At 47.4% G+C, this 24937-nt stretch overlaps 2 protein-coding genes across 8 annotated transcripts in view; one reads left to right on the top strand and one right to left on the bottom strand.

Moving 5' to 3' along the window:
- LOC138808583 (uncharacterized) overlaps window positions 1-15178 on the bottom strand; it is a 47323-nt gene extending 32145 nt beyond the window's left edge. Inside the window, exons 1-5 of the mRNA XM_069994877.1 lie at window positions 15148-15178; window positions 11550-11620; window positions 10736-10866; window positions 10186-10201; window positions 9884-9997 (exon numbers count right to left, since the gene is read on the bottom strand). Coding sequence (XP_069850978.1) covers window positions 9884-9997; window positions 10186-10201; window positions 10736-10866; window positions 11550-11620; window positions 15148-15178 — 363 coding nt within the window. The remainder of the gene's footprint in view (window positions 1-9883; window positions 9998-10185; window positions 10202-10735; window positions 10867-11549; window positions 11621-15147) is intronic.
- The window catches only part of LOC138808565 (double-stranded RNA-specific editase 1), a 66446-nt gene that overhangs the window by 7925 nt on the left and 33584 nt on the right, over window positions 1-24937 (top strand). For 5 of the 7 annotated variants that reach the window (XR_011366507.1, XM_069994823.1, XM_069994820.1 and 2 more), the window contains one exon: window positions 24798-24869. Coding sequence is in view for 3 of the 7 variants with exons in the window: in XM_069994823.1 (XP_069850924.1) it covers window positions 24842-24869 (28 nt within the window). In the remaining 4 variants the exon portion in view is untranslated. Of the gene's footprint in view, window positions 1-16237; window positions 16304-24797; window positions 24870-24937 lie in introns of those variants that run through there. The other 2 variants (XM_069994822.1, XM_069994825.1) reach the window with 1 other exon arrangement.

Below are 24937 nucleotides of genomic sequence, written 5' to 3' on the forward strand. Positions count from 1 at the left end.
ACATTCATATTATGACATTTCTGTAAATATGAAAAATGCACTTGGGTCAGATTCACCCCTCTGCTATACTCCCATAATCTTCCTTCTACTCCCTTCCAAACACTATTCAAACTGCTTCACCCCTCTACTACCTGTCCTTAACCCTCCTTCTACCCTGTTCACTGGTTAGGAGGTTTTGTTATACAGTATTATAGTCTGTGTGTACACGCATGTGTGCACGTGTAAAACATACTTCGTACTCATTCCCCAGTATCCTCTCCTTTCCACTGATTTCCACTTCCCAAATACCCCTCCTTTTATGCACATGCCCTACTATTATTACTATCATGATCACTTTAGGTTTAGATTCTGCACATAGGCAAAAGCATATGATATTTGAGCTTTTGAGCTTGGCTTGTCCTGCTCAGTGCAATGATCTTCAGTTCCATACTCTTTTCTGCAAAGGGACATAATGTCATTCTTTATGGCTGAAGAATACTTCACTATGTGTATGTGCATTCACTGTGAGTATGTATATACATGTATATATATGTACATATATATATTTATATATATACATATCACATTTTATCCATTCATCAGTTGAGCATCTTTGGCTGAGTCCTTAGCTTGACTGTTGTGAAACAATGTTACTAAAACGTGGGTGTATAGGTGTCTCTCTTGTGTGTTGACCTTACATACCTCTGGAGAGATGTCTGAATAGTATAGCAGCATCCTACAGTAGTTCTATTTTTAGCTTTTTGATGAACTTTTAGAGTAGCTCTTTGAGGATTTCCATAGTGGTTGTACTAATTTACATTCCAACCAACAAAGTATGTAAGGGTTCCACACACACATCCTAGCCAGCATTTGTTGTTTGTTTTCTTAATAGTAGCCATTCTGACTGTTGAAAGATGGGATCTCAGTGTCATTTTGTTTGTGTTTTCTTCATAGCTCAGAATGTTGAAGACTTTTTCATGTATTAGCCATTTTGGGGACTTTCCTGTTCATTTGTCATTTATTATTGGTTATTTGTTCTTTTGGTGTTTGTGTTCTGAGTGTTAATCTTTCACCCAATGAATAGCTTGCAAATATTTTCTTCCATTCTGTAGGCTATCTCTTTATTCTGGTAATTGTTTCCTTTGATGTGCAGAAGCTTTTTAATTTGATACAATCCCATTTGTCAATTCTTGCTTTTATTTCCTGGGCCATTGGAGTCTTGTCCAGAAACTAATTGACTCTAATTTTTTATCTTCAAGTGTTTTCCTTGTATCTTCCTGTAGTAGTTTCAGAGTTTCAGGACTTGCATTGAGGTGTCTGATCCATTTTGATTCTGTGCGTGGTGAGGCTTGAAGGTCTTGTCTCAGTGATCTGCTTGTGGTTGCCCAGTTTTCTCAGCACCACTTGTTGAAGAGACTGTCTTTTCTCCAGTGGATGTCTTTGTTTCCTTTGTTTTAAAAAAAAAAAGATAACTAGTTGTGTGAGTTTCTTTCTTTTCTATTGATCTACATGTCTGGAAATAAAGAAGTGGATACGTTTCTAGATGCCTAAGACCTACCAATATTGAACAAAGTGGATAAAACCCACTTAAACAGACACATAATAAACAAGATTGAAACAGTAATAAAGAGCCTCCCAACAAAGAAAAGCAGAAGACCTGATGGATTCATTTCTGGTTTCTACCAAACCTTTAATGACTAACAATGCTCTTCAAACAAATACATGAAACAGAAAGGGAAGGAAAACTACCAGACTGATTCTATGAAGTCAGTATTATCCTGATACCAAAACACAATAAGGGCATGAGAGAGAGAGAGAGAGAGACAAAGACAGAAATAGAGACAGAGAAAAAGGAAAGGAGGAGAGAAGAGGAGGGGAAGAGGAAGAGAAAGAAAAAGGGAGAGCATAAATTATGAAGTTCCAATGCCAGAAGGACAGATTATAATGACACATTTTTTCATCAGAAAATCATTCCAAATGAACAAGTTAACAGTGCACCAGCCGGGCGCTGGTGGCTCATGCCTGTAATCAGGAGGCTGAGATCTGAGGATCGCGGTTCAAAGCCAGCCCGGGCAGGAGAGACCATGAGACTCCTATCTCCAATAAACCACCAGAAAACCGGAAGTGTTGCTGTAGCTCAAGTGGTAGAGCGCTCGCCTTGAGCTGAAGAGCTGAGGGACAGCACCCAGGCCCAGAGTTCAAGCCCCACGACCAACAAAAACAAAACAAAACAACAACAACAAAAAAAACAGTGCACCAGATCTTTATTTTTTATTTATTTATTTTTTTTGGCAGTTGTGGGGCTTGAACTCTGGGCCTGGGCGCTTGTCCCTCAGCTCTTCAGCTCAAGGCGAGCGCTCTACCACTTGAGCTACAGCACCACTTCCTGCACCAGATCTTTAAAGAAAGACTGAAACAGTGCTCTTCAACCGTTAAGAAAAAAAATACAAAGAATACTACCAAACTCATTTAATGAAGCGAGTATTACCCTAAAAACAAAAGTGAGTAAAGACATAACAAAAAAGTTATAAACCAATTTTCTTGTTTAACATACATGCAAAAAAATCCTCAACAAAATACAAATGGAATTTAATAACATTAAAATGAACACACACCATGAGCAAGTTGGTTCCATTCCTGGGATACAGGGATGGTTCAATGTGCACCAACCAATGAACACAATGCATAAATGGAATCAAGGATAAAAACCCCATGATCATTTCAGTAGATGCAAAAAACCCACTTTTACAAAATCCAGCATCCTTTCATGACAAAAGCTGTGAAGAAACTAGGAATAGAAAGAATATACTTCAGTATAATAAACATTTATATGGACAAGCAATGATGGCTCACTCCTGCAAATCTAGATCCTCAGGATGTAGAAAACCTGGAAGATCAAGGTTCAAAACTAGCCTCAGTAGAAAAGTCTATGAAACTTGGCCAGCTAATAGCCACAGTGGAGGTATGGCTCAAGTGATAGAGTGCCATCTCTGAGCAAGAAAGCCAAGCAAGAGCTCAAGCCACTCAAAACCCAGTACTAGCACAAAGGAAAACATATATGTATAACAAACCTACAGCCAACATTGTACTAAATGGGGAAAAGTTAAAACCATTTCATCTAAAGTCAAGATTCGCTAAATGTGTTCACTCCCCTGGGGACTCCCTATTCAATAGAACACTAGAATTTCTAGCTAGAACAGTAAGATGAGAAAGAAATAAAGAGGAATCAAATAGGAAAAATGATGTTAAGTTATTCCTATTTGCAGATGATAGGGTCTTATAACTAAAGTAGTCTATCAAATGATTTTATACCTAAAATATCCTTAAGAAATCAACCAGAAAACTTCTGAACTTGTAAACATTTTCAGCAAAGTAGCAGGATACAAAATTAATATACAAAAACTGTTAGCTTTTCTATATATTACCAGTGAACAAACAGAAAAAGAAATCAGTAAAAAAAATCCCATTCATAAATCCTCAAAATTAAACTAGGAACAGTTTGTGTGTGAGTGTGATTATGCGAGTGTGTGTAAATAGGGATTAAACTCACTTAAGAAGCTCCACGAAGCAGCTGCTCGTAAATATTGTTTACTGACGTTCAGACACTCAGGATAGACCCAGCTCTCCATCGGAGCTCAGTAAGTATGACTTATACAGAGGAAAGCTTTATGTGTTTCTTTCTGGTAGATGTTTCTGAGGTGTTTTGATAGTATATTGAGGAATATTATGCTTTCTTGGTTTTTTGGCATTTTATTTTTAAGTGGTGAGGGGTGGGAGCTCCCTGTCAGGTGTGAGAACAGCGCTTCTTGGTCCACGTCACCCCTTCCTTGATCTCCCTCATTCCCGCCTCTACAGTTCATTTAAATGAATGTAATATAAATAATGAATGACAATTTAGAGTTCTAACAGAATGAACACTTTTTTCTTCTTAAAGAGTAGATTTTTTAAGAGTTGTTTTCTTCAATTAATATTCTAGGAACATTAGATTTTTTAGAACCTTTACTCTGAGGATATAGATAAAAATAAAATTAATTAGCTCCCTGGAATGTCAAATGCTCAGTGGTATATGGCTATTTATGGCCATCTCCTAGAATTAAACAGTTCTTAACTTGCAGACATGGTAGCTGAAGATGAATTAGGTGCACGTTTAAAATTGAGAAACAGGACTCTGAAGTAAAGTGTCAGTGAGGTGGTTCTAGAAGACATGCTGGTGCCCAGAGGGTTGATTCCGATGCTCAGTGGCCAGGCTTCTAGCTGTATGTTTTTCTCTTAATGAATACTAAAGGTATTAGAAAGAAATGGGAAGAAGACTAGAATGAGAAGACATGGTCGGTGGGCGAAGGGCACGGCTTCTGCAGTCAGCACATACTGGGTCTGCCAGTGCCCGCCACGCCTTGCCCGTTCACGCAGCTGCTGCTCACAGCTTGGTTGCCCTCTTAGAGTCAAAGTCACTCTGTCTTTCAAAAAAAGCAAAAAGGACACCATACTTGTTGGGAAGACTTGCTGTGCAGGGACAGCTTCGTGAGGTGGAGACAGTGCATGTGGAGCCACCTCATCTAGTTCTCAGGGGCGTGGAGTAGATTCCGAACAAGACTGCGCAGTGTGCTCATCCAAAACGTCTCTGTGCTTTAGAGGGCTCCCCGCTTTTCCATCCCCCAGCCGACCTAGTGGTGTTAAACTGGGGAAATCTGGAGAACCATGCCCCTTGGAGGAGACCAGGTAGTGGCACCCACTAGCCAGTCTACCAGCAGGGGTGGGCACTGCTTTCCCTTCCCTAAAAGAGAGGCATACAGCCCTACCCAGGCTCTGCAGAGCCCTCACGCCAGTCCGTGGCCGAAGGTTACCAGGGAGAGCAGGGCTTGGGACAGTGTCAGGCGCAGTTGCTCCAAATCATGCCAGGGCTTTGGGCTCTGGGGAGGTCTTTTGTCACCTGGTATCTACCCCGGCTAAGTGCCTGAGGGTAGATCTATAAGAACTCACATTTACATAAAAGCCCCTCGAGCACCAGCTCTGGAAAGGCTAGTCCCTCCTCTGTCTCAAAGGACCCCAATCTTAAAGCAGCAAGTACAAGGACACAGTTAATATAATGGGCTTGATGCATGTATGCCAGCTGAACACACACATTGTCTGAGAGAGTGCAGGACACTGCCTTTCCAGCAGGATGGTGTGAGGGCCTTGCCAGAGGGCAGAGGGCAGCGTGGGAGGGCTGGGGGCAGGCAGCCGCCTCTGTGTGGTTTTGGTGTGTCCCATTCATAGGCTTGAGGGACTCCCATGAGACCATGAGGTAGCTTCTGACACACCTGCCTCACACACTGGGATGTTTAAATATGGGAGCATGGAAGGGCTTTGTAGGTTTTGCCTTTTATAAATACTACATCTGAATTCACGAATTGGGATGTGCCTGAATGTAATTATTTTTGTTTTTAAATTTTGTTGGTACCTGTCCTGGGGCTTGAACTCAAGACCTGGACATTGTCCCTAAGCTTTTTTTGCTCAAGGCTAGTGCTCTACTACTAGAGCCACAGTTCCACTTCTAGCCTTCTGGGGGGTATTTGATTAGAGATAATATCTTGGACTTTCCTGACCAGGCTGGCATTGAATCGTGATCCTCAGCTCTCAGCCCCTGAGTAGCGTGAACACATTGAAGTGCCCAGCCTTGATTTTTTTTTTTTGTCTTTTAGATAGGGGTGCAGTCAAGGTGGGAAATGCTATTTTTCTATCTCAGAACTATCAGTTGGACCTTGTCTGGGAAATGTGGGATGGGAAGTGGCCAGGACACTTGGTTCTAACTGGCCCTGGCCTTGTGGCCTGTGCTCTGAAGCCCCTCTGTCCAGAGCTGAGGAGTGGGGGTGTAGAGGAGTGAAACCTGCTGAGCTCAGCTTCCAGAAGGAACAGACCGTGGAAATACCAGCACACAGCGCCCGGGGAGAGCCACTCCTCAGACTCCTGATCGTCCCCACCATCGTTTTGTCCTGAGAATTCAGGCTCCAAATAGCTTTTTGCCATCCGTCTTATCTTTTCTTAGCCCATGGTTGTCTTGGTCTGGACCACGTAGGGCTACATCAGTGTAGCGTGCTCTCTGACCCAGAGAGACCCCAGAGCTTTGGCTCTTCCCAGCATTCTCTGGCCTGGTTTGGTCACTCCAGGGAGACTCCATTTTGGCTGTTGCCTGTGGGCGTGGGCCCTGCCAGTGCCTCCCTGCCCAGGGCGGGTCAGGCCACGGTGCTGGTCTGCCGAGCAACTCGATGAGCACAGCTTTGTGGGTTTGGTGACGAGCAGTGTGTGGTCATCCCTCACTGTCTGATGCATTGCAGGGATTCGTTGAAAAACCATACAAGCCCCCACAGAGAGCTAAATATAGTCAGTGACTTCATGGAGCAGCTCCAGAGAGCTTTTCTTGTTTCTTATTAACACAGTCAAAGCACATTTGTTTTCCTTTTGAATGTGGTTTCTTGGTTGAATTGCTGGGCTGGAGCTGTGTCCTCTGCCTGAACCTCATGGTAGATGTGGAGCTCCCAGTAGGGAGCCAAGCTCAAGAGTGTGACTCCAGCCAGGGCTGCGTCCACAGAGGCTCGTAGAGGAAGCTGTAAAGCCAGCTCCTTAGACTGGTTGATGGTTTCCAAATACTTTTACCAAAATGGGTCATCTGTCTCTTGCAGGCCGGGCTCCTGGGGGCACAGAGAAACACCAGCAGCCAAGGAGGGGCGTAGCCAGACTGCGCCCACAGTTGGCCCAGTGTGTTCCACAGCCTCCCACAGGCTCACCGTGGCCAGGTGGCTCTGGTGCCAAGGCCCGGCCTGTGAGCCCAGCTGGCTGCCCCAGGCGCCCCCCCAGCCCCTCCCAACACTTCTGTCTTTGTTTCTGTCCTCTGAGGAGCCTCACACCGCAGTGGCTCCTGCACCTCTGCCTGCTCCTTGCTCACTGCGGTGGGCAGGGCTGCAGGTGCGGTGCTGACTGCCTGGCGTGGCCATTGTCATCATAAAAGAGGACCCCACTCTACCCAGTGTGAGTGAGTGTCTCTGCTTCTGTCCCACCCCTCCTCCTTTCTTCTTGTGTTTATGGGCCCCACACTTCTGGCAGCACGCAAGCTGCACCTAGGGAATTCAGGCCAAGTAACAGCTCGTGGCTGTCATACTAGGCCCTGAAGCACTCACTTTTACTAAACCCCATCATATCTGGGGTTCTGCTCCCATGGACGCCAACCCTGGACTGAACATTTTTGCAAAAATACATCTGTACGGGATGTACATAGACTGTCTTTCTTGACACTCCTAAACAATACTGTGTAACAACTACATAGCATTACGTTGCACTGAGTATGAGAATTGATGTGGAGGTATTTATAAAGTATAGGGGAGAATGCTGATTGCATATGATGCCATTCCGCTTTGTGGGAGGGGCTTGAACATATACAGACTTCGGTCCTGGGCCAGTCCCTTGCAGCCCCGAGGTGCCTGTGGTGAGGGTGGGCACCCCACTGGGTGGGGAGCGGCCACGGTTCAGCAGAGCTCAGGCACATGGGCTCCATTCCGGGGCTCTCTGACAGTGACATCGTGGTGTGTGCGGGGAAGGTTTGTGCTGTATGCAATTGGGTGAGAGAAGAGGTCACAGGTGACTCAGACCTACTGGGAGGTGAGGGAGGAGACTGCTGTGTAGCCATCCAGAGCCACAAGCCCACAAGAGGTCAGTGATGTCCCAGAGCTGCAAGTGACAGGGCGTGCGCCCCAGCCCATCCTGCTGCTCTTTGCCTGGGCACGTGTTTCTCTCCTTTACCCCTACCTCATTGGCCTGGCTGCGACTTCCACCAGCCCCTTTCCCCATGCCCTGCCCACTTCACTGTCCAGTGCAAGATGCGAGTGTGTGGCCGCTGTGGCCGCAGGGTGAAGTTCAGCCTGAAGAGCCCTCCGAGCAGCTTCCTGGAGAGCCACACTTCCGCCTGGCTCCCAGGAGCCCTTGCTTCCTCTGTCCTCTGCCTGTGCCGCTGCCGGCAGACGACCCAACCCCTCCTGCCTCTCTGCATGCAGAGCACCCCTGGTGCACGCTGACCACCGTGTCGGAGCGAGGGCCAGGCGTGAGCGGACGGCCGTGCACGTGGTGAGCCATCGTCATCTCCGCAACAGGGCTGTGTCCTGGCCTGTTGTCTGCAACGCCCACCTTCAGGTGGCCCCAGCATTGTAGGGTGGGGCTGGAGACCGGAGAGCTGCAGCCAGGGCCTGTCTGAGTATTTGAAAGACCTAACTTGAGCCAGCACACTATGAAAACAGTGGTTTTCTTTCTTTCTTTCTTTTTTTTTTTTTCCTGCCAGTCCTGGGGCTCAGACTCTGGGCTCGGGTACTGTCCTTGAGCTCCTACTTGCTCAAGGCTAGCACCCTACCACTTGAGCCACAGTGCCACTTCTGGCTTTTTCTGTGATTAATTGGAAATAAGAGTCTCATAAACTTTCCTGCCCAGGCTGGCTTTGAACCATAATCCTCAAATCTTAGCCCTCTGAATAGCTAGAATTATAGGTGTGAGCCTCCAGCACCCGGCAGTGGTTCTGTTCTTCTTTGACAAATACCCATCACGATGGAAAAATAAATACAAAACTATGGTTTTTAATTTGACTGAAAGTTGGCAAAATAGCAAAGACAAGTAACTCGAGTTGTCACCTTGTAACAACTGCATCCTGCTGAAAAGCCACTCCTGCTTGGACGCGTAGCAGAATCCAAACATCACTTATAAGTGAGTGTGTATTTATGCCATGAAATTGCTCGTTTGTTTTTCATTTTGGCAGAATCTTTACACTTCATACTAAAACTTCTCAAGCAATTTTTGTTGTTATTGTTAGAGACAACCTAAAGCAAGGTTGGCTGACACACTACAGCCTGTTTTTGTATAGTGTTTACACATTTAAAGAGTTTAAAAAGAATGAGAAGACAAAAAGTACAACAGAGACATAAGGTCATGAAGTCTAAAATATTTATAATCTGACCCTTTATAGAAAAAAGTGGCCAAGTCATCTAAAGAATTAAAAATAAAATATATAATTCAAAGTCTATAAAGTTTCCATATATTTCTATCAAAAATTTACATAGATAAAAAAGCAAAACACTCAGGATAATTTTTCATATTTTAAGAAAAATGCTAAAAGAGGTAAAATATAAATAAGTTTATATCGATGTTTAATTATTTAAGTAGAGCAGAATTTTAAATTTCATACTTTGAATGTTTGGTTAGGTGATTTTAGTAACTTTGCACAAAACCTCAAGAGACTGTTCACCAACTGTGCATTGTCCATCTGCCTTCTGCACAGGCGTGCAGTGCTCACACAGAACACGTCTGAGCACACACTTCTTTTGCTGTTGGTGATGGTACTGCATTTACACTCAGGGCCTTGTGCTTGCTAGGCAGGCTCTCTGTCACTGAACCACACCCGCAGCCCGTTTATACAGTGATTATTTTGACACAGAAGCTCCTGTTTTACACTTCCTCTGGCAGCTGGGGTGGTAAGCACTTGCCCACCACGTCTAGGTTCTTGGATTGAGCTGGAGTCTCGTGGACTTTTCTGCTGGGCTGGACTAGAACTTGATCCTTCGCATCTCAGCCTCCCATAAAGGCAGGTGTGAGCCTATTGGTTGCAAGGGGTCTCAAGAACTTTATTGCCCTAGCTGGCCTTGAACTGTGATCTTCTGAGTTTCAGCTAGGATTCTAAAAACCACTACACCCAGCTATTTACACACACAGCTCTTAAAAAACGAGTTCCTTACCATGGCCAAAGTCCTTGGGTTCTGTGTGTGGCTGTCGTAAGTACTGTGCTGTGTGTGCAGCCTGTAGGAACCTGGATGCTGGGTGCTGCCAGAGGGGGTGTCTCCTTGCGCAAGGTGATACAGGGGGTGGGAGAGGATTTGATTGGCTTGTTAGTTACCTGCACACTTCCTTCGGTCACATCCTCCGCCGAGAGCTGCTGCAGAGCATTGGTGTCGGTCTCCCTGCCGGCCGGATTGCGGGGGGCCTGCTCCAGCTCAGTGTGTATCTGGACCTGAGAACCCCAAGGGCTGTGGGCTTTACTGTGCCAGCAGTGAATGCTAGATCCTGAGTGACAGAGGCGCTGTGTGCTGTGCACACGTGTGCATGTCTGTGTGCATCTTTGCACACATGCACACAGGAGGCGCCTGGTGGTCAGAGTGTGCTGGGTGTACTGGAAAGTTCAAAGGAGCTGGCTCTCACCTCTGCCCTCAAGAGCCTGGCATAGAGAGCATATGTGTACCCCACTCTCCAGCACCCATAAATGACTTTTGGGGGCGGTGCTTGCAGGTGCCAGGTGTTTTCCTCCTAGAACTCAACAGGATGTCCTTACCGTGCACCTGCCTTGTGTGCACTCCCTGAGTGACCAGTGTTCCACCTTCTGCGGTCACCTGTGACTGTCTGCAGCTTCATTTCTCAGCTGTGCTCCTATTGATGGTTTCCTTTCATTGTTTCAGGGACTTCTGTGAACAGGACTTGGATAGGCTATCTGTTTCTCAGAAGGAAGATTTGCAGGCATGGCACTTCTCTCTCTGGCGGTGCTTTGTGTCTGCATTGGAGGGTTAACTGTCACATGCCACTTTCTGGGTGGTGTAGGAAGTCGTTGTGTGTTCGGGCCCCGTGCAACCTAATTCTGCCTACTTCTGCAGTTTGATGCACGAGCCCCAGGCAGAGGAGCGGTGGGTCGCTTATGGCCTGCCGGCAGGGTGGCTCTTGTCCCAGCTGCCTGCGCTGAAGCAGTCCGCTGCGTTACTGCCGAGTGACTGAGGAACACAGGATGAGCCTGGCACTGGCCGGGGCTGGCAGCCACTCGTCAGCCTGTGCGGTGTCGCTCGGCTTGGGAGCTCTGAGCATGGGGGCCTTCTTCAGCGTCGGGGGGCGTCGCTACAAAAGAAGGCGCAAGAGGCGCTCTGAGAGGAGAGGTAATTCGTTCAGCTTTTGTTGTCCGAGGAGGTGAGGGACTTTGCAGGCCTTGCAGAAGTGCTTTCTGGGGCAGACTGCTTTGTGTCTCTGTCTCGGGCCGCTTGCCTCCCTGCTCAAGGCCTCTCTGTTCTGCTGGCATGTTTCGGAATTTGAACGGGGCCGGCTTTCAGAAGGGACTTGGAAGCACGTCTGTGAGCAGGAGCAGAATCTGTCTGGAGGAAACCTTAGGAAAGATGCTTGTGCAGCCGTAGAAGTTTGTAGTGTCTTAAGGTTTCTTCTCTTGCTAGAAGATTTTAATGATTATCTTTCGCTGCCGCTCTGCCTAAATCTGCTCTTGATACTGAGACGTGAGACTGTAGCACCCATGGCGGAATGATTTTCCCTTGAAAATGAATTAATACCCAGGTTAATTTTAGCCCTTATTTCAACTTAATGTTTTAATACATTAAAATATCTATTTTTCCTTAAAACTAGATTCACAACTAATCTAAAACTAATGCTTGCAACCCTGTGGTTTTTCCAGGGGAAGCATTCCTTTTAAAGCTGTCTCTGTTGCTTTCTTCGTATAATCTGAAGTGAAGGTAAATGTCTGGGTGAAAAGCTGCTTCTAGCCTGGGGCAAGCCAGCTTGCAACCAGGTCTCACTGCCTCTGTGGACACCACCCCTGATAGGACCAGGACCCGCCCTGTCTCCATGACAGGCTCTTCAGGATATCCTGCAGTGGGACATGGTCCCCTGTCAGGAAATAAAAGAAGCCACTGTATTTAACTGTGCTTCCTAGAAGGAGGAGGAAGAAATTAATGTCAGAGTCAGCAGTCTTAGTGGAATTTACTAAATATGACAAAGAGAGTGTCTAGTGGGGTGAGGACATCCTCGTTCTTAGACCATCTGCAGAGAGGTAGGACTCCAGGAAGAAGGGCACGCTCCTCGGGACACGCAGTCTTTGGCGCTGCCCTACAGACTGACCACTCTCCCAGAAGAGCTAGGTTCTCACACCGTCACCCATGCTTCAGGCTTTGGAAGGCAGAATGTACTGAAGATGGTCAGTAGGAAAACAGCAGCAAGAACTATAGAAAATGCTCATCCAAGACCCTAAGCTTAACTATGCCACCCCTTTTCTGAGAACTTCCGTCATCCGATGTGTAAGCTGGGTGGATGTTGGGAAGTTCAGGATTACCTCTGCCCTTCTTCTGTGGGAGCTCACAGCAGCTCCAGCTCCTGAGACCTCTTCCTTCCCACACCCCAGAGCCCTCTTCCACGGCAGGAGATGCTCCAGACACGGGCCACAGCTTCTGTGGTAAGCGCCGACCTAGGAAGGGTGTGTGTCCCCCGTCCTCCTTCAGTGAGCATTACCAAGCATGTATCTGGGTGTGCAGTATTGTTCTTGGTTTCTAATATGCCCTGTCTGAAGCTAATAAAAATGCCCTTCAAATTACAGCCATCCCTTTTACCACAAACTGAAGCATGATCTCCTTTTTGATTTTTTTTAATTGTTATTGTAAAGGTGATGTACAGAAGGGTTGCAGTTATGTAAGTCAGGTAAAGAGCGTATTTCTTTTCTTTTCTTTTCTTTTTTTTTCTCCAGGGCTGAGGACTGAACCCAGGGCCTTGCGTGTGCCAGGTGGGCGCCCCTCTGCTGGGCTAAACCCCCAGCCCCGAGCACATTTCTTTTCTGATAGCGTCACCTTTTCCCTCGCTGCTGGCTTTTCCCTCCCATCCCACTATCCCACCCACATGTTATATCGTTCATTTTCAACATAGTGTCCAGTGAGTCCCATTGTTGCATTTATCCTTGTCCCTCCATTCCTTACATTCCTAAAGATCGGTAAATGAACATACAGAACAAAAAGGAAAGAAAACAAAAGCAGCAAAAAAGAGAAAAACCTCTTGTTTTCACCTCCTGAAGTTGAAGTGTGATCTCTTCTGTAACTCTTAAGTTGCTACAAAGCACGTGCAGTGAATTGTGGTTCCTTTGTGTTTAACCCTGGAGCAGTGTGTGCCTTTTATGTGTTAATTCTTTGTTCAAGCAGTGCAGGGCAAGTTGCAGCAATATATTTCTATTACTTCCCCTCACTCCTGGGCTCCCCGTTCAGTGCCGCGTACCCCCCCTCCCCCCAGCACACTGACTGGCCTTGTGAGGCTCAGGCTGGGCCTCTCACTCATCAGAACATGCTCTGGGGGATAGTGTGTGCTCAGCACTGGCAGGGATACCTGCCGCCCTGGCACTGGCTGTAGCTTGGTCAGGTTGTTGGGGCAGTTAGAACTCACTTAGGGACATCCCTGCCCCAGCCGGTCCCCAATGGTTGTGTGACATGCCTCGGTGCCTTCATCCCTGCACAGTACTGCTGTTAACTCGAGGGCCACCCAGGTGCAGGGGTGCAGGTGTAGGCGGGGTGAAATGCAGAAATGCCTCTTCACTTTGCCCTACCACCCGCCACACTGTATGAGTAAGGCCCCAGGGGTCCCCTTGAGGACTCTTGACACCGGTGAGGACACCCAGTCTGTACCGTCCTCGGGCAGGGGCCTGGCTGTGCTGTGGTTGAAGCCTGCCTCCCCCCTGCACCATTTTCAGGTAGAGATGTAAACCAGGACTGTCAGACCTGTGGAGGCTTGAGCCGTCTGACTGCTGTGCTGGTGAGATGGGATCTTTCCTAAGGTGGAGGGAGACAGGCAGCGAGCGGGCCACAGCCTGGTCCAAGCAGTCTGACACCTGGCGGCCTTTCTGGGCCCAGCTGTCACGCTAACATTTGCAGAGAATGCCCCCATGTGAGATTCATAGCACATGGCTCCTGGAGGTAGAGGTGTCTGTATACATGTGTCTGTACACCCACCTGTCCATCCACCCATCCACCTATCCACCTGCCCTCATTCAGTATCCTCTGTCTATCTGCCTTTCTATACATCAGATAGCCACTCATTCACACATTATCCATCTGCCCATACATCATCCACGTATCTGTCCATCTTCCATCTACTCATCTATCATCTGTCAGTCCTTTCACCCACCCAGCAACCATTTACCTACTCACCTGTCCATCTGTCCATCCATTCGTCCATTCATTTGTTGATCCATCATCTGTTCATCCTTCTATCCATTGTCCATCCACCCATCCATCTAATCACCTATTCATCCATTATCCATCCATCTGTCCATCCTCACACCTATGGATCATTTATCGCCATCATCCATTCATTATACTCCATTAGCCCTTCCATCTTTCCATGTACTATTCATCATCTATTTCACTTCTCCATTCACCATTTATCCCTCCATCCATCAGCCTTTCACCCATCTACTCATCATCCACTCATCCATACACCCACCATTCATCCATTACATATCTATCTATCCATCCATTTATCCATTATCCATCCATCCATCCATCCATCCATCCATCCATCCATCCATCCATCCATCCATCCATCTAACCAACTTCTGCATGCTGGCAACAGTGACTCAAGCACCCAGTGCACAGGTATAGTAATGGGATGTCAGTACCAGAGATATGACTCCCAACTTTCAGGCTTGAAGTTTTCTTTGGAATGGGTCATGTGAAATCCTGTTGGGTAACAGGAGAATGAAAAATGGATTTATGTGATTGTTGTTTTATGTTTGAGCAGAAGTGGAACTCCCCAGGCGCTAGTTAGAGTGGAAGACAGTTTTGGAATGCCTTCCAGGAGAGGAGCCCTAATATAGAGAGCTGCTGACCCCCAGTAAACAGCAGCAGTTGTGGACAGAGGGCTCAGACTTCCTGGAAGTTATTATGATAGACATAGTACATCTTATGAATTGGTGTCCATGGGCGTCTCAGCACCAGCAAAGACCCTGCTGCAGGACCCAGACTCCTCTCAGCCAGAGGGTGCAGTCCAGGGACAGGCAGAGCATTTCAGGCCAGGAGTTGAAATCCAAAAGCAAGCATGCAGAAATGATTTGTGAAACTTTAAATGGAAAAGTAGATCCAGAATAAATTACAGCTCTTAGTCTACTCATCGGTTAATACTGAAAATATGGTTTACATGGTTGTTTTTTTTCCTGACTCTAGAAAATAAAGTGTAAGTTTTAAGTAAATGGTGTTTAATTAGGCTAAGTTAGAGCGAGCATGGACAGTCTTGAATATGTATGGTTACCCAGTATCCAGTACCCTACAGGGCAGAGGACGACTATAGAAAAGCTATCTTGTGGAATCTTGTCCTCCTTTGGGAGGATCTTGTGTTTTCTCTCATGCTTCAGGATGTGCATACCTTTCTTGGTGTGGCACACGGGTTCTACCATGCTGAGAAGTGGGAGGAGGGGATGTAGATCCCTGTGGGCCTGTGTTTAGAAACGCAGTGCACATGTGTGGACTCAGTGGGCGGGGCTCGAGGTGGCCAGCAGCCATGTGAGAGGCAAGTCCAGTGCTCCGTGACAGCTGACCCTCACGGTGCCCAGGAGCCCCGGCTTCCTTGCTCTGTAGCTCCCTTTTCCTTAATAAAAAGCTCTAGATTCACCTGGAGTTGCCTCTCTTTCTGTCAGCAGTAGAAAGGGCAGAGAATTCAGAGGAGCACATGGTAAGTTTAATGAGCCAACCTGGAAGCAGAGGTGCACGCCGTGAAGAGTGCGACATTTCCCATGGGTGATGAACCTGTGTCCTCACCTGACACATCAGCCCAGAGTCCAGACCTGGGCCACCCTGATTGCAGCTACCAGTCTGTCTGTGTTCTCCATGTGTGGAATCTAGGACCCACCCAAGCACACGGTGACCATAGTGAAACATCTATTCGGGAGAGTGCAGGTGAAATCACCCAGACACCAACTGTGGGCACAGAGCCCTGGCAGGCTGGAGTGGCTTCCTCCCTGACCCTTCCCTTGGGGGTGCTCTCCTGCCATTGCTGTCATTCATCCTTCAGAGTTCATTGCTGCCAGAGTCCTCCAGAGGAACATGGCTAGATGGAACATAGGAGTGCAGGAGCCATCTGAAAGTAATTTAACCTTAGGTATAAAGTTGACATTTTTAGAACTTTAAATAGTGATAACATGATACAATAAATGCCTCAATTTTGCTGAATTGTATCAGAGTATAGAAACCTCCGTCCACGTACACCCGCAGACTCGTTCTGTGTGTCTGATGTCCCCATGCAGGGGGTCTGATGCCATCTCCTTCATCTTTGTCCCCAAAGCAACCTGAGCTATTGCACCTTCCATGGTGTCCCCTGTGCAGCCCAGGCCTGCGGCCAGCCGCTGGATGTGCAGGGTGTGGGGTTCTCTGGGACGCTGAAATGCAAGGCTACGCTGGCTGGTGGATGAGCTGCAGAGGCAGCTTGTGCAGGCTGAGTTGTTCTGTGATCTCTGCAGATTGTGTCTGGAGTTCTGAGACCCACCTGTGTGTAGAAGGAAGGCCTAGGAAAGATGGCTGCATGGGTGAGTGGATTCTTCTTTGCAATAATTAGGACATACAGGCACAAAATAAACTATGAAAAAGCAAAGATCGTAATGGTTGTAGCTGAATCTTTGAGTATGAACAAAGACAGAAATTTCCTTCCAACCCTAGTACTGGATTTGAATTGGAAGTTGAGTGACTGTTTTAGGCTTTGCATTTTATGTATTGATGACCAGAAGTGACTTAGGCTGGCTCCTGCCTTGGAGGATGATACACACACACACACACATACACACACACACACACACACACACACACACACACACACACACACACACACACACACACACACACGCACACGCACACGCACACGCACACACGCAGGCAACTGCTCACCACTCAGCAAGCCTCCCTGGACCTCAGCCAGCTTAGGACTTCCATTCTTCTCTCTGTCTCTCTTTCTCTCCCCTGCCGGCCACCCTTCTACCTACCCTCCTTCCTCCTTTCCTCCCTTCCACCCTTGCTGACAGTTTGGAAACTGGCATTGTTCTTTGCTTCCTGGAGAATGAGAGAAAACTAAAAGTAAGCTTGTTAAAGCCCACTTGCATCTTTTCCTCTATGAATTTGGCTCATGTTCATCTGTCACTTTTTAACTGGGTACGTCTCTGTATGCTTGATTCCAGCCATTGTTAGAAAGCTGAGCAAAGGAGAGTGGCATTGCTTTCAGGGAGCCCTCCCCACTGGGCTCAGCCGGAAGGGCTGCCTGGCACCCCAGGGGTACCCAGAGTCCCTCGCGGAAGTCACTGGCATGGCACATATCCAGAGCCCCCGGGATGAGGTGCTGGGACCCGCTGAGCCGGGCTCCTGCATGGGAGCGTCTGTCACCTCTCCCTGCAGGCCTGGAGCAGTGGGTGGACTGGCTGTAGTGGTGTGTGGAGTGTGCAGGTGGCTTCTTCTCACGGACCCTGCAGGGCCTGAAGATGCCTTCAGTGTCGCCGTTGCATCTCATGACTCCATCCGGACGTGTAGCACTCAGGGCTGTTTCCTTCCAGTCCACCTCCTGCAGTTGCCCTGTGCTGCTAGCGGTAACTATGGCGTTGTTAGGAATAGTCCTAGAGGCTTCATTCTGTTTAGTCATTGCAGCGAGGAGGAGAGTTAATTAAGCCTCAGTAGAATAGTCTGGATTTTATGTGCCCAGTATTCTCATTTATTAAAAAAATCCTTGGGATGTGTCTTTAATTTATACCATTATGGGGTTTTTAATCATAAAAATAGAGGTTTATTTTCTGCTAATCACCCGGTTATGGTAAATGTTCTGTCTTGAGAAAACATGCTGACTCTGGTCTTTACATCTTTGTTAATTTCTGCAAATCGGACTCTGCTACATTGCCCCTCTTGGGTGATAATTTTACGATTAGGTGTAAGATCCCAGCAGATGTGCACCAGAGGGTAACAGAAAGCAGGATGACGTACAACTTGCATATGTTTCTGTTCAGATTACTTTAATTCTCTTGAAGACCAAGTATGTGGCAGGGACGGTTTGCCTGCATCTGCTGGCTGTGGTCAACACCGTTGCAGTGGCTATTGGTCATTTCTGGTGAGATTAGGGACCTTATGTGCCACGAGAAGCAACACCAGACAGGGACATCAAGAAGTGGGACCAGTGCTTGTGTTGGCCTGGCCTCTTGCTGGACAGATCATGGTAGCGGCATCAGGAGGGTGGGCAATGTCCCATTGCCAAATTCTGAAGGCCTGCTCGCCGGCCTGCACGCCACAGGGGTGTGTAGGGGAAGGTGTGCTGTCACTGGTCACATCAGGGCAAGGAGGCTGAGGGCCTCGCTGGACCAGGTGCGGTGTGGGCTCTCCCTTTGTGCCCCTCACCCACTCACCAACCCTCGGACCACAGTGCCCAGTGGTCAGCGACCCTCGCATGGCACTCATGTCCCTTAACAGAGGAAAGAAAACATTTCCCACTTTCTGTGACAGGCAGATACTCTCACCTCTTCTAGCCAGTGTAACTAAAGCTTTTGAACTTACAGAGCTTACAGGTCCAAAACCACATGTGTGGTTTTTGTTTTTTGTTTTTTGTTTGTCGGTTGTGGAGCTTAAACTCTGGGCTTGGGTGCTGTCCCTGAACGATTCAGCTCAAGGCACACACTCTGCCACTTGGGCCACAGCGCCACTTCAGGTTTTCTGGTAGTTAATTGGAGATAAGAGTCTCACAAATTTTTCTGCCTGTGCTGGCTTTGGACCACGGTCCTCAGATCTCAGCTTCCTGAGTAGCTAGGATGGCAGGATGTGAGCCACCGACGCCCGGCGCACAGGGTGTGGTTTTGCTGGACACTTTGCTTGTGGTAAGGGAACTCATGGGGCTCATTCCTCCCACATTTCTGCGATCTTGTCCTTACCAGGTGTTGTAATGGCCTGTGCCATCTCGACGTGGCTGCTGCCTGTGCCCTGGCCGTTGCCTGGCTGCCCTTTCCTCTCCCGTTCCCTAGCCCCTTCACTTCAGTACTGGCTGCTGAGCAGCAGTCTCTAGTGCATTTCACTAGCGACACCAGGTTTGTGAGATGCTTTGCACATAATGTGCTTGCACAACCACTCAGTGTGTAAAATCCTCAAAGGTCAGCTGGCCACAGACTCCCAGGATCAGGAAGTGGCTCATTGTAGAGGAGTATTTTTGAAACCCGTAGTGAGATTATTTGTGTAGCAGAGTTCACATCCTCATGTGCTCCATCACGCTGTTGGGGCTCCTGGAGGATGGTAGACATCAGTCCTGTTTTAAATAAATAGGCAACCAATTTGTCTTTTAAAAAAAACGTTGGCTTCAAAATGATCTCTCCTTCAGCTCACTGCCAGTTTATTCCTGTTTTCAAATCTGTCGCTTAATAGCTATTTAAAATAAAACCATTAACAGTCATAAAGAACATATAACACTTCTCTAAAAATCATCCTTTCTTGGTGAAAGGGTTAAATTCAATAATTATTGTTAATGGTTTAAACATGCTTATTCGTTGTCTTCACGACTTGTGTGTATATGCATCATTCCTGGGGCTCAAAGTTAATGTTCTGCCACAGCTTCAGTTCTGGCTTTTTGGTGGTTAATTTGAGATAAGGATCTCATAGACTTGCCTGCCTGGGCTGGCTTGGAACCGCGATCCTCAGACCTCAGCCTCCTGAGTGCTAGGATGACAGGCCCCTAGCTTGTGTTCACATTCTGAACCTATAAATATTTAGTGGAGCCAAAGATAGCCTTTCACCAGCATAATAGAGAATATTCAAGTTCTAGTGCATCCTGATTTTCTTTTTTTATTGTGTACATTAATTGTATACATGGGTTTTATTATGGCATTTCCACACATGAGTATCAGGCACTTAAGCCAAATTCACTCATTGTTGTCTTAGTCCCCCTCGCTTTAAACAAGTTTTTAATGCATTTCATCCCTCTGTTTTCACACTTGAAGTACCTGCATCATACTTACCCCTCCTTTACCCCTTCCTGCTGGTTCCCACACCCAAATCAAACTTCATTTTGCACTTTTGTCGTTCCTTCTTTAGGTCTAAATGTGAGAGAGCATCTGACATTGTCGTTCTCTGGCCATTTCACTTCATGTGCTGATTTTGCGTTCCATCCACTTTCCTGTAAACAACAGAAGTTCGTTCTTCTCTATGGCTGAATAATATCCATTGTTATATATACCACATTTCCTGTATCCTTTCATCAGTGGGCAGACTCCCAGGCTGACTCCACAGTTTGGCTATGATGAATTGTGCTTTTATATGCATAGACAGGGGTGTGAAGTATGAGATATCTTCCAGGAAGTATCTGTGTTTGCTTTGTTAAGGGGGGGAGGGAAGAAGGGAGTCCTGCCGAGGCAGGAACATCGGAGGTTGGTAGAGATGTTACGCTTATATAAGTTATTTTGTAACATGAAATATCAGAAAAATACAAAATCATAAGAACTTTTCTCCCTCCCCCCTGCAATTAAAAAACTGAAGCACTGAGGTTATAATCATACTCTTTGAGTTCGAAATAGAACACTTGGCGTGAGGGCAGAGCCATGCAGGTAAGCGGACCTGGGCTGGCCGCGGCCAGCTTTTCTGTGGGGTCACTCAGGATCCAGGGTGGGTGCGATAAAGAGCACTTTCAGAGGTCCTCGACTAAACACGCCACCTGTGCTAAGCTGTTTCTGAGAGGGCTCTGCTCTGATGGCCGCTGGGCAGCCATGCAGGCCCTGGCCTTGTGACTAGCCTGGAGTGCTCACCCCACCTAATTGCTCCTACAGTTCGGGCTTTTGTAAGTCTAACCTTAGGATTAGCTCGTCTAGTCCTGATAATGAAGCAGGTCAGAAGAGTGGCTGAGCACTGCTGGTTAAATGCGTTAAATATGGGTCTTGGCTCCTTGGAGGTCTTGGTGCCCTCATGGGCCACAGTCTTCACTTAACCTCTTCCTGCCCAAGGAGGCATCTTGAAAACTGAGGGAGTTATCCTGAATATTGCTATCAAAGCTTTCCTTTAGTTGGAGAAAATCCCTGCGCGGGGTGGACGTGGCTGTGAGGTGCTGCGGCTGCCTGCTCTGTGTGGCGAGCTTTGCCACCAGGGTTGACCTTAGACACGCCACGTGCTGGCCTCTGCCCCGCTCTGCTCGTGGCTCCCGCTGGCATTCCTAAAACGCAGCGCCGCATTTTCCACTGGACTTCCATCATAGCCTTGACCCTGCCGCCTCCCAGCCCAGCGGGCCAGCGGGCAAATGTGTGGAAAACTCAGCTTCACCCCACTGCGCGCCCCTGCCTCCTCTGAGACAGTGTAGATGTCCCGGAGTGTGAGCGATAATGGCGATGTAGACCTGGCTCTCTCTACTTCCCCAGAATAAAAACCCGCTGTGAAAACTACGAGGTCACTTGGTAGCCTTGGGTTTGTTTTAGAAAACTACAATTAAACACACTACTTGACTTTCCCATTTTCATCCTGTGCTTCCACACCCCAGCAGAGGGCAGAGGGCACAGGAGCTGCCTCTCCCCCCGGGGGGTCACCTAGCTTCTCCCTGGCTTTCCTGAGCCAGTCTCGTCAGTGTGCAGGAGTGTCCGGGGATCTGATGTCATCTTCCTTGGGTTTGCAGGAGTTGGGCGTCTGTGCTGTGCTCGTTCCATGGGCATGGCCGTTGTGGTGCAGTCTCTTCTCTTTTGCTTGTCTCTTGTTTTGATCTTACTACAATTGTTGTTGGGTATGTGGTACTGGATCCATAGTTTCCCCCAGGCTGTCTTTGCAGAGCAAGGGTTTATTTTTGAAGAGGTCCAGTTTACCGCCTTACCCTTCCCTGCATCATGCACAAGTTCCAAGTCGCAGAACTCTTTACACAGTACTAGATCCTGAAGGTTTCTCCCAAGATTTTTCTACAACATTCATACCTCTGTGTTTTGCATGATCCATTTTAAGATGGCTTCGGGTAGAGCAGGGCCAGGTCAAGTTCCCTTTTGGGCCTGGATCTCGCAAATCCTGTGTGATCTGTTAAGGGCTGTCCTGACTCAAGTAGTTCTTGCACCCCTTGAAAGCTGTCCTGTCTCTGGTTGTTCTCCACCTCTGTGCTGTGCTGTCTGTGGTTGATCTCCACCTCTGTGCTGTGCTGTCTGTGGTTGATCTCCACCTCTGTGCAGGGCTGTGCTGTCTGTGGTTGATCTCCACCTCTGTGCAGGGCTGTGCTGTCTGTGGTTGATCTCCACCTCTGTGCTGTGCTGTCTGTGGTTGATCTCCACCTCTGTGCAGGGCTGTGCTGTCTCTGGTTGTTCTTCACCTCTGTGCAGGGCTGTCTGTGGTTGATCTCCACCTCTGTGCAGGGCTGTGCTGTCTGTGGTTGATCTCCACCTCTGTGCTGTGCTGTCTGTGGTTGATCTCCACCTCTGTGCAGGGCTGTCTGTGGTTGATCTCCACCTCTGTGCAGGGCTGTCTGTGGTTGATCTCCACCTCTGTGCAGGGCTGTCTGTGGTTGATCTCCACCTCTGTGCAGGGCTGTGCTGTCTGTGGTTGATCTCCACCTCTGTGCAGGGCTGTGCTGTCTGTGGTTGATCTCCACCTCTGTGCAGGGCTGTCTGTGGTTGATCTCCACCTCTGTGCAGGGCTGTGCTGTCTGTGGTTGATCTCCACCTCTGTGCTGTGCTGTCTGTGGTTGATCTCCACCTCTGTGCAGGGCTGTGCTGTCTCTGGTTGTTCTTCACCTCTGTGCAGGGCTGTCTGTGGTTGATCTCCACCTCTGTGCTGTGCTGTCTGTGGTTGATCTCCACCTCTGTGCAGGGCTGTGCTGTCTCTGGTTGTTCTTCACCTCTGTGCAGGGCTGTCTGTGGTTGATCTCCACCTCTGTGCAGGGCTGTGCTGTCTGTGGTTGATCTCCACCTCTGTGCTGTGCTGTCTGTGGTTGATCTCCACCTCTGTGCAGGGCTGTCTGTGGTTGATCTCCACCTCTGTGCAGGGCTGTCTGTGGTTGATCTCCACCTCTGTGCAGGGCTGTCTGTGGTTGATCTCCACCTCTGTGCAGGGCTGTGCTGTCTGTGGTTGATCTCCACCTCTGTGCAGGGCTGTGCTGTCTGTGGTTGATCTCCACCTCTGTGCTGTGCTGTCTGTGGTTGATCTCCACCTCTGTGCAGGGCTGTGCTGTCTGTGGTTGATCTCCACTTCTGTGCAGGGCTGTGCTGTCTCTGGTTGTTCTCAAAACTCCGTAAAGTAGTTGCCAAGCAGGTCGGTGTAGTGCTGTACTGGGCTGTACTCTGTTCCACGTGTTGTGCTTGTCTGTCCTTAGCCAAAACGTGCTCTTACTGGCTGTATCTGATTGGGAGTGTTGAGACCACTAGACTTTCCTCCTGTCCACTCTTCTAGTTAGTGAATTTACATCACTTCTGTGGCCCTTTTCTTCCCTGGTTGAGATCTTCTTTCTTTCTTTCTTTCTTTCTTTCTTTCTTTCTTTCTTTCTTTCTTTCTTTCTTTCTTTCCTTCCTTCCTTCCTTTCTCTTTCCTCTTTCTCTTTCTTTCCTTTCTTTCTTTCTTTTTTTTTCTTTCTTTCTTTCCTTTCTTTCTTTCTTCCTTCCTTTCTCTTTCCTCTTTCTCTTTCTTTCCTTTCTTTCTTTCTTTTTCTTTCTTTCTTTCTTTCCTTTCTTTCTTTCTTTCTTTCTTTCTTTCTTTCTTTCTTTCTTTCTTTCTTTCTTTCTTTCTTTCTTTTTTTCTTTCTTTCTTTCTTTCTTTCTTCCTTTCTTTCTCTTTCTTTCTTTTTCTTCCTTCCTTCCTTCCTTCCTTCCTTCCTTCCTTCCTTCCTTTCTTTCTTTCTTTCTTTCTTTCTTTCTTCCTTTCTTCCTTTCTTTCTTCCTTTCTTTCTTTGCTGGTTTTAGGGCTTGAACTCAGGGCCTAGGTGCTGTCCCTGAGGGTTTCATTTGTTTAAGGCTAGTTTTCTACTACTTGAGCCACCCGTCCCCTCCTTTCCCCCCTTCCCCCGCACCCTGCTTTTTGGGTGTTTAATTGAAGATAAGAGTCTCATGGACTTTCCTATGCGGACTGGCTTCAGACCACAATGCTCAGCTCTCAGCTAGGAGTATCTAGGATTTCAGGGGTAAGCCACCAGTGCCCAACTCTTTTAACCTTTTACTAATACATTTGACAGACATATACTGAGGTTACATTAACAGACAGATAGGCTATCCAAATGACTGTTGTGAAAACTATGGATATTCTGCCAGATGAAATATGTATGAGACTTACATTTAGTAACCATTTCCTAGAAGCCATGAAATTACCTTTTTTTAATTTACAATACAATATTTTGTTCACAAAGCAATATTGGCTTTAAAATCTTCTTTTTCTTCTACTGTCATTATAGACTCTGTTAGTACAGTATTATAAAGTATTTAGGAAGAGAAGTATTTATGAAGAGGGATATTCAGGAAGAGGAAACTCTTGAATTTATTAATAATTAGATAGTCATTCTTTGGCTATTTCCTGGATTTTCTCTAGCCAAGCAGAAGGTAAGTTGTGCCTGTCTCAGACACTGTGTTAGGTTTTGACAACTACACGTGTCCACGCAGCCTTACCTGTATGATCCTTTCAGGCGGCATGGTGTCAGGTGAGATACTGAGGAGGCTTGTTCTTCTTGTGAGTACTCAGGACTAAGACCAGATGGCATACAGGTTTGAATACTGTTGTGTTCTCTGGTGGGCTGTTGGGCTGGTTGGTGAGCTTTGGGCCACCTTGCAGGGGAGGATTGCCACCCTATCCCTGGCTCAGACCCTCTGAGGCCCTTCCGCTCCCTGGAGTTGAGTGGGGTCCTTGGCATTGGCCTTCGTCCTCCTTTGTTGTGACTCTTTGCAAATCAACCACCATCCTCTATGCAAGAGTTGAGGCAAGAGTCCTTGCTGGGAAGAGAGGGTCCCATCCCATTGGCAGACTGATGTTCCTGTTTTATGATCTTTGCCTTTAATTTGCAGTGCTTTTGAGATTGTTCCACAGAGTAGATGCCCTCATGGTAGTCACAGTAAGTGTCCTCTTGCTGTCTTTCAGACAGAAGCAGCCTCCGCCAGTCAAGTCCTCAGAAGTACTTTGCCATGGACATAGACGATGAAGAGAACATGAGTAAGATCTAGGCCTATCACGTAGCATCATGTAGCTAATTTCCCATTAAATTCTTAGTGTTTTGTAAG

Source organism: Dipodomys merriami, unplaced genomic scaffold, assembly GCF_024711535.1.
Source record: "Dipodomys merriami isolate MVZ:Mamm:240054 unplaced genomic scaffold, mDipMer1.0.p SCAF_456, whole genome shotgun sequence".
In the NCBI taxonomy this organism is placed as follows: domain Eukaryota; kingdom Metazoa; phylum Chordata; class Mammalia; order Rodentia; family Heteromyidae; genus Dipodomys; species Dipodomys merriami.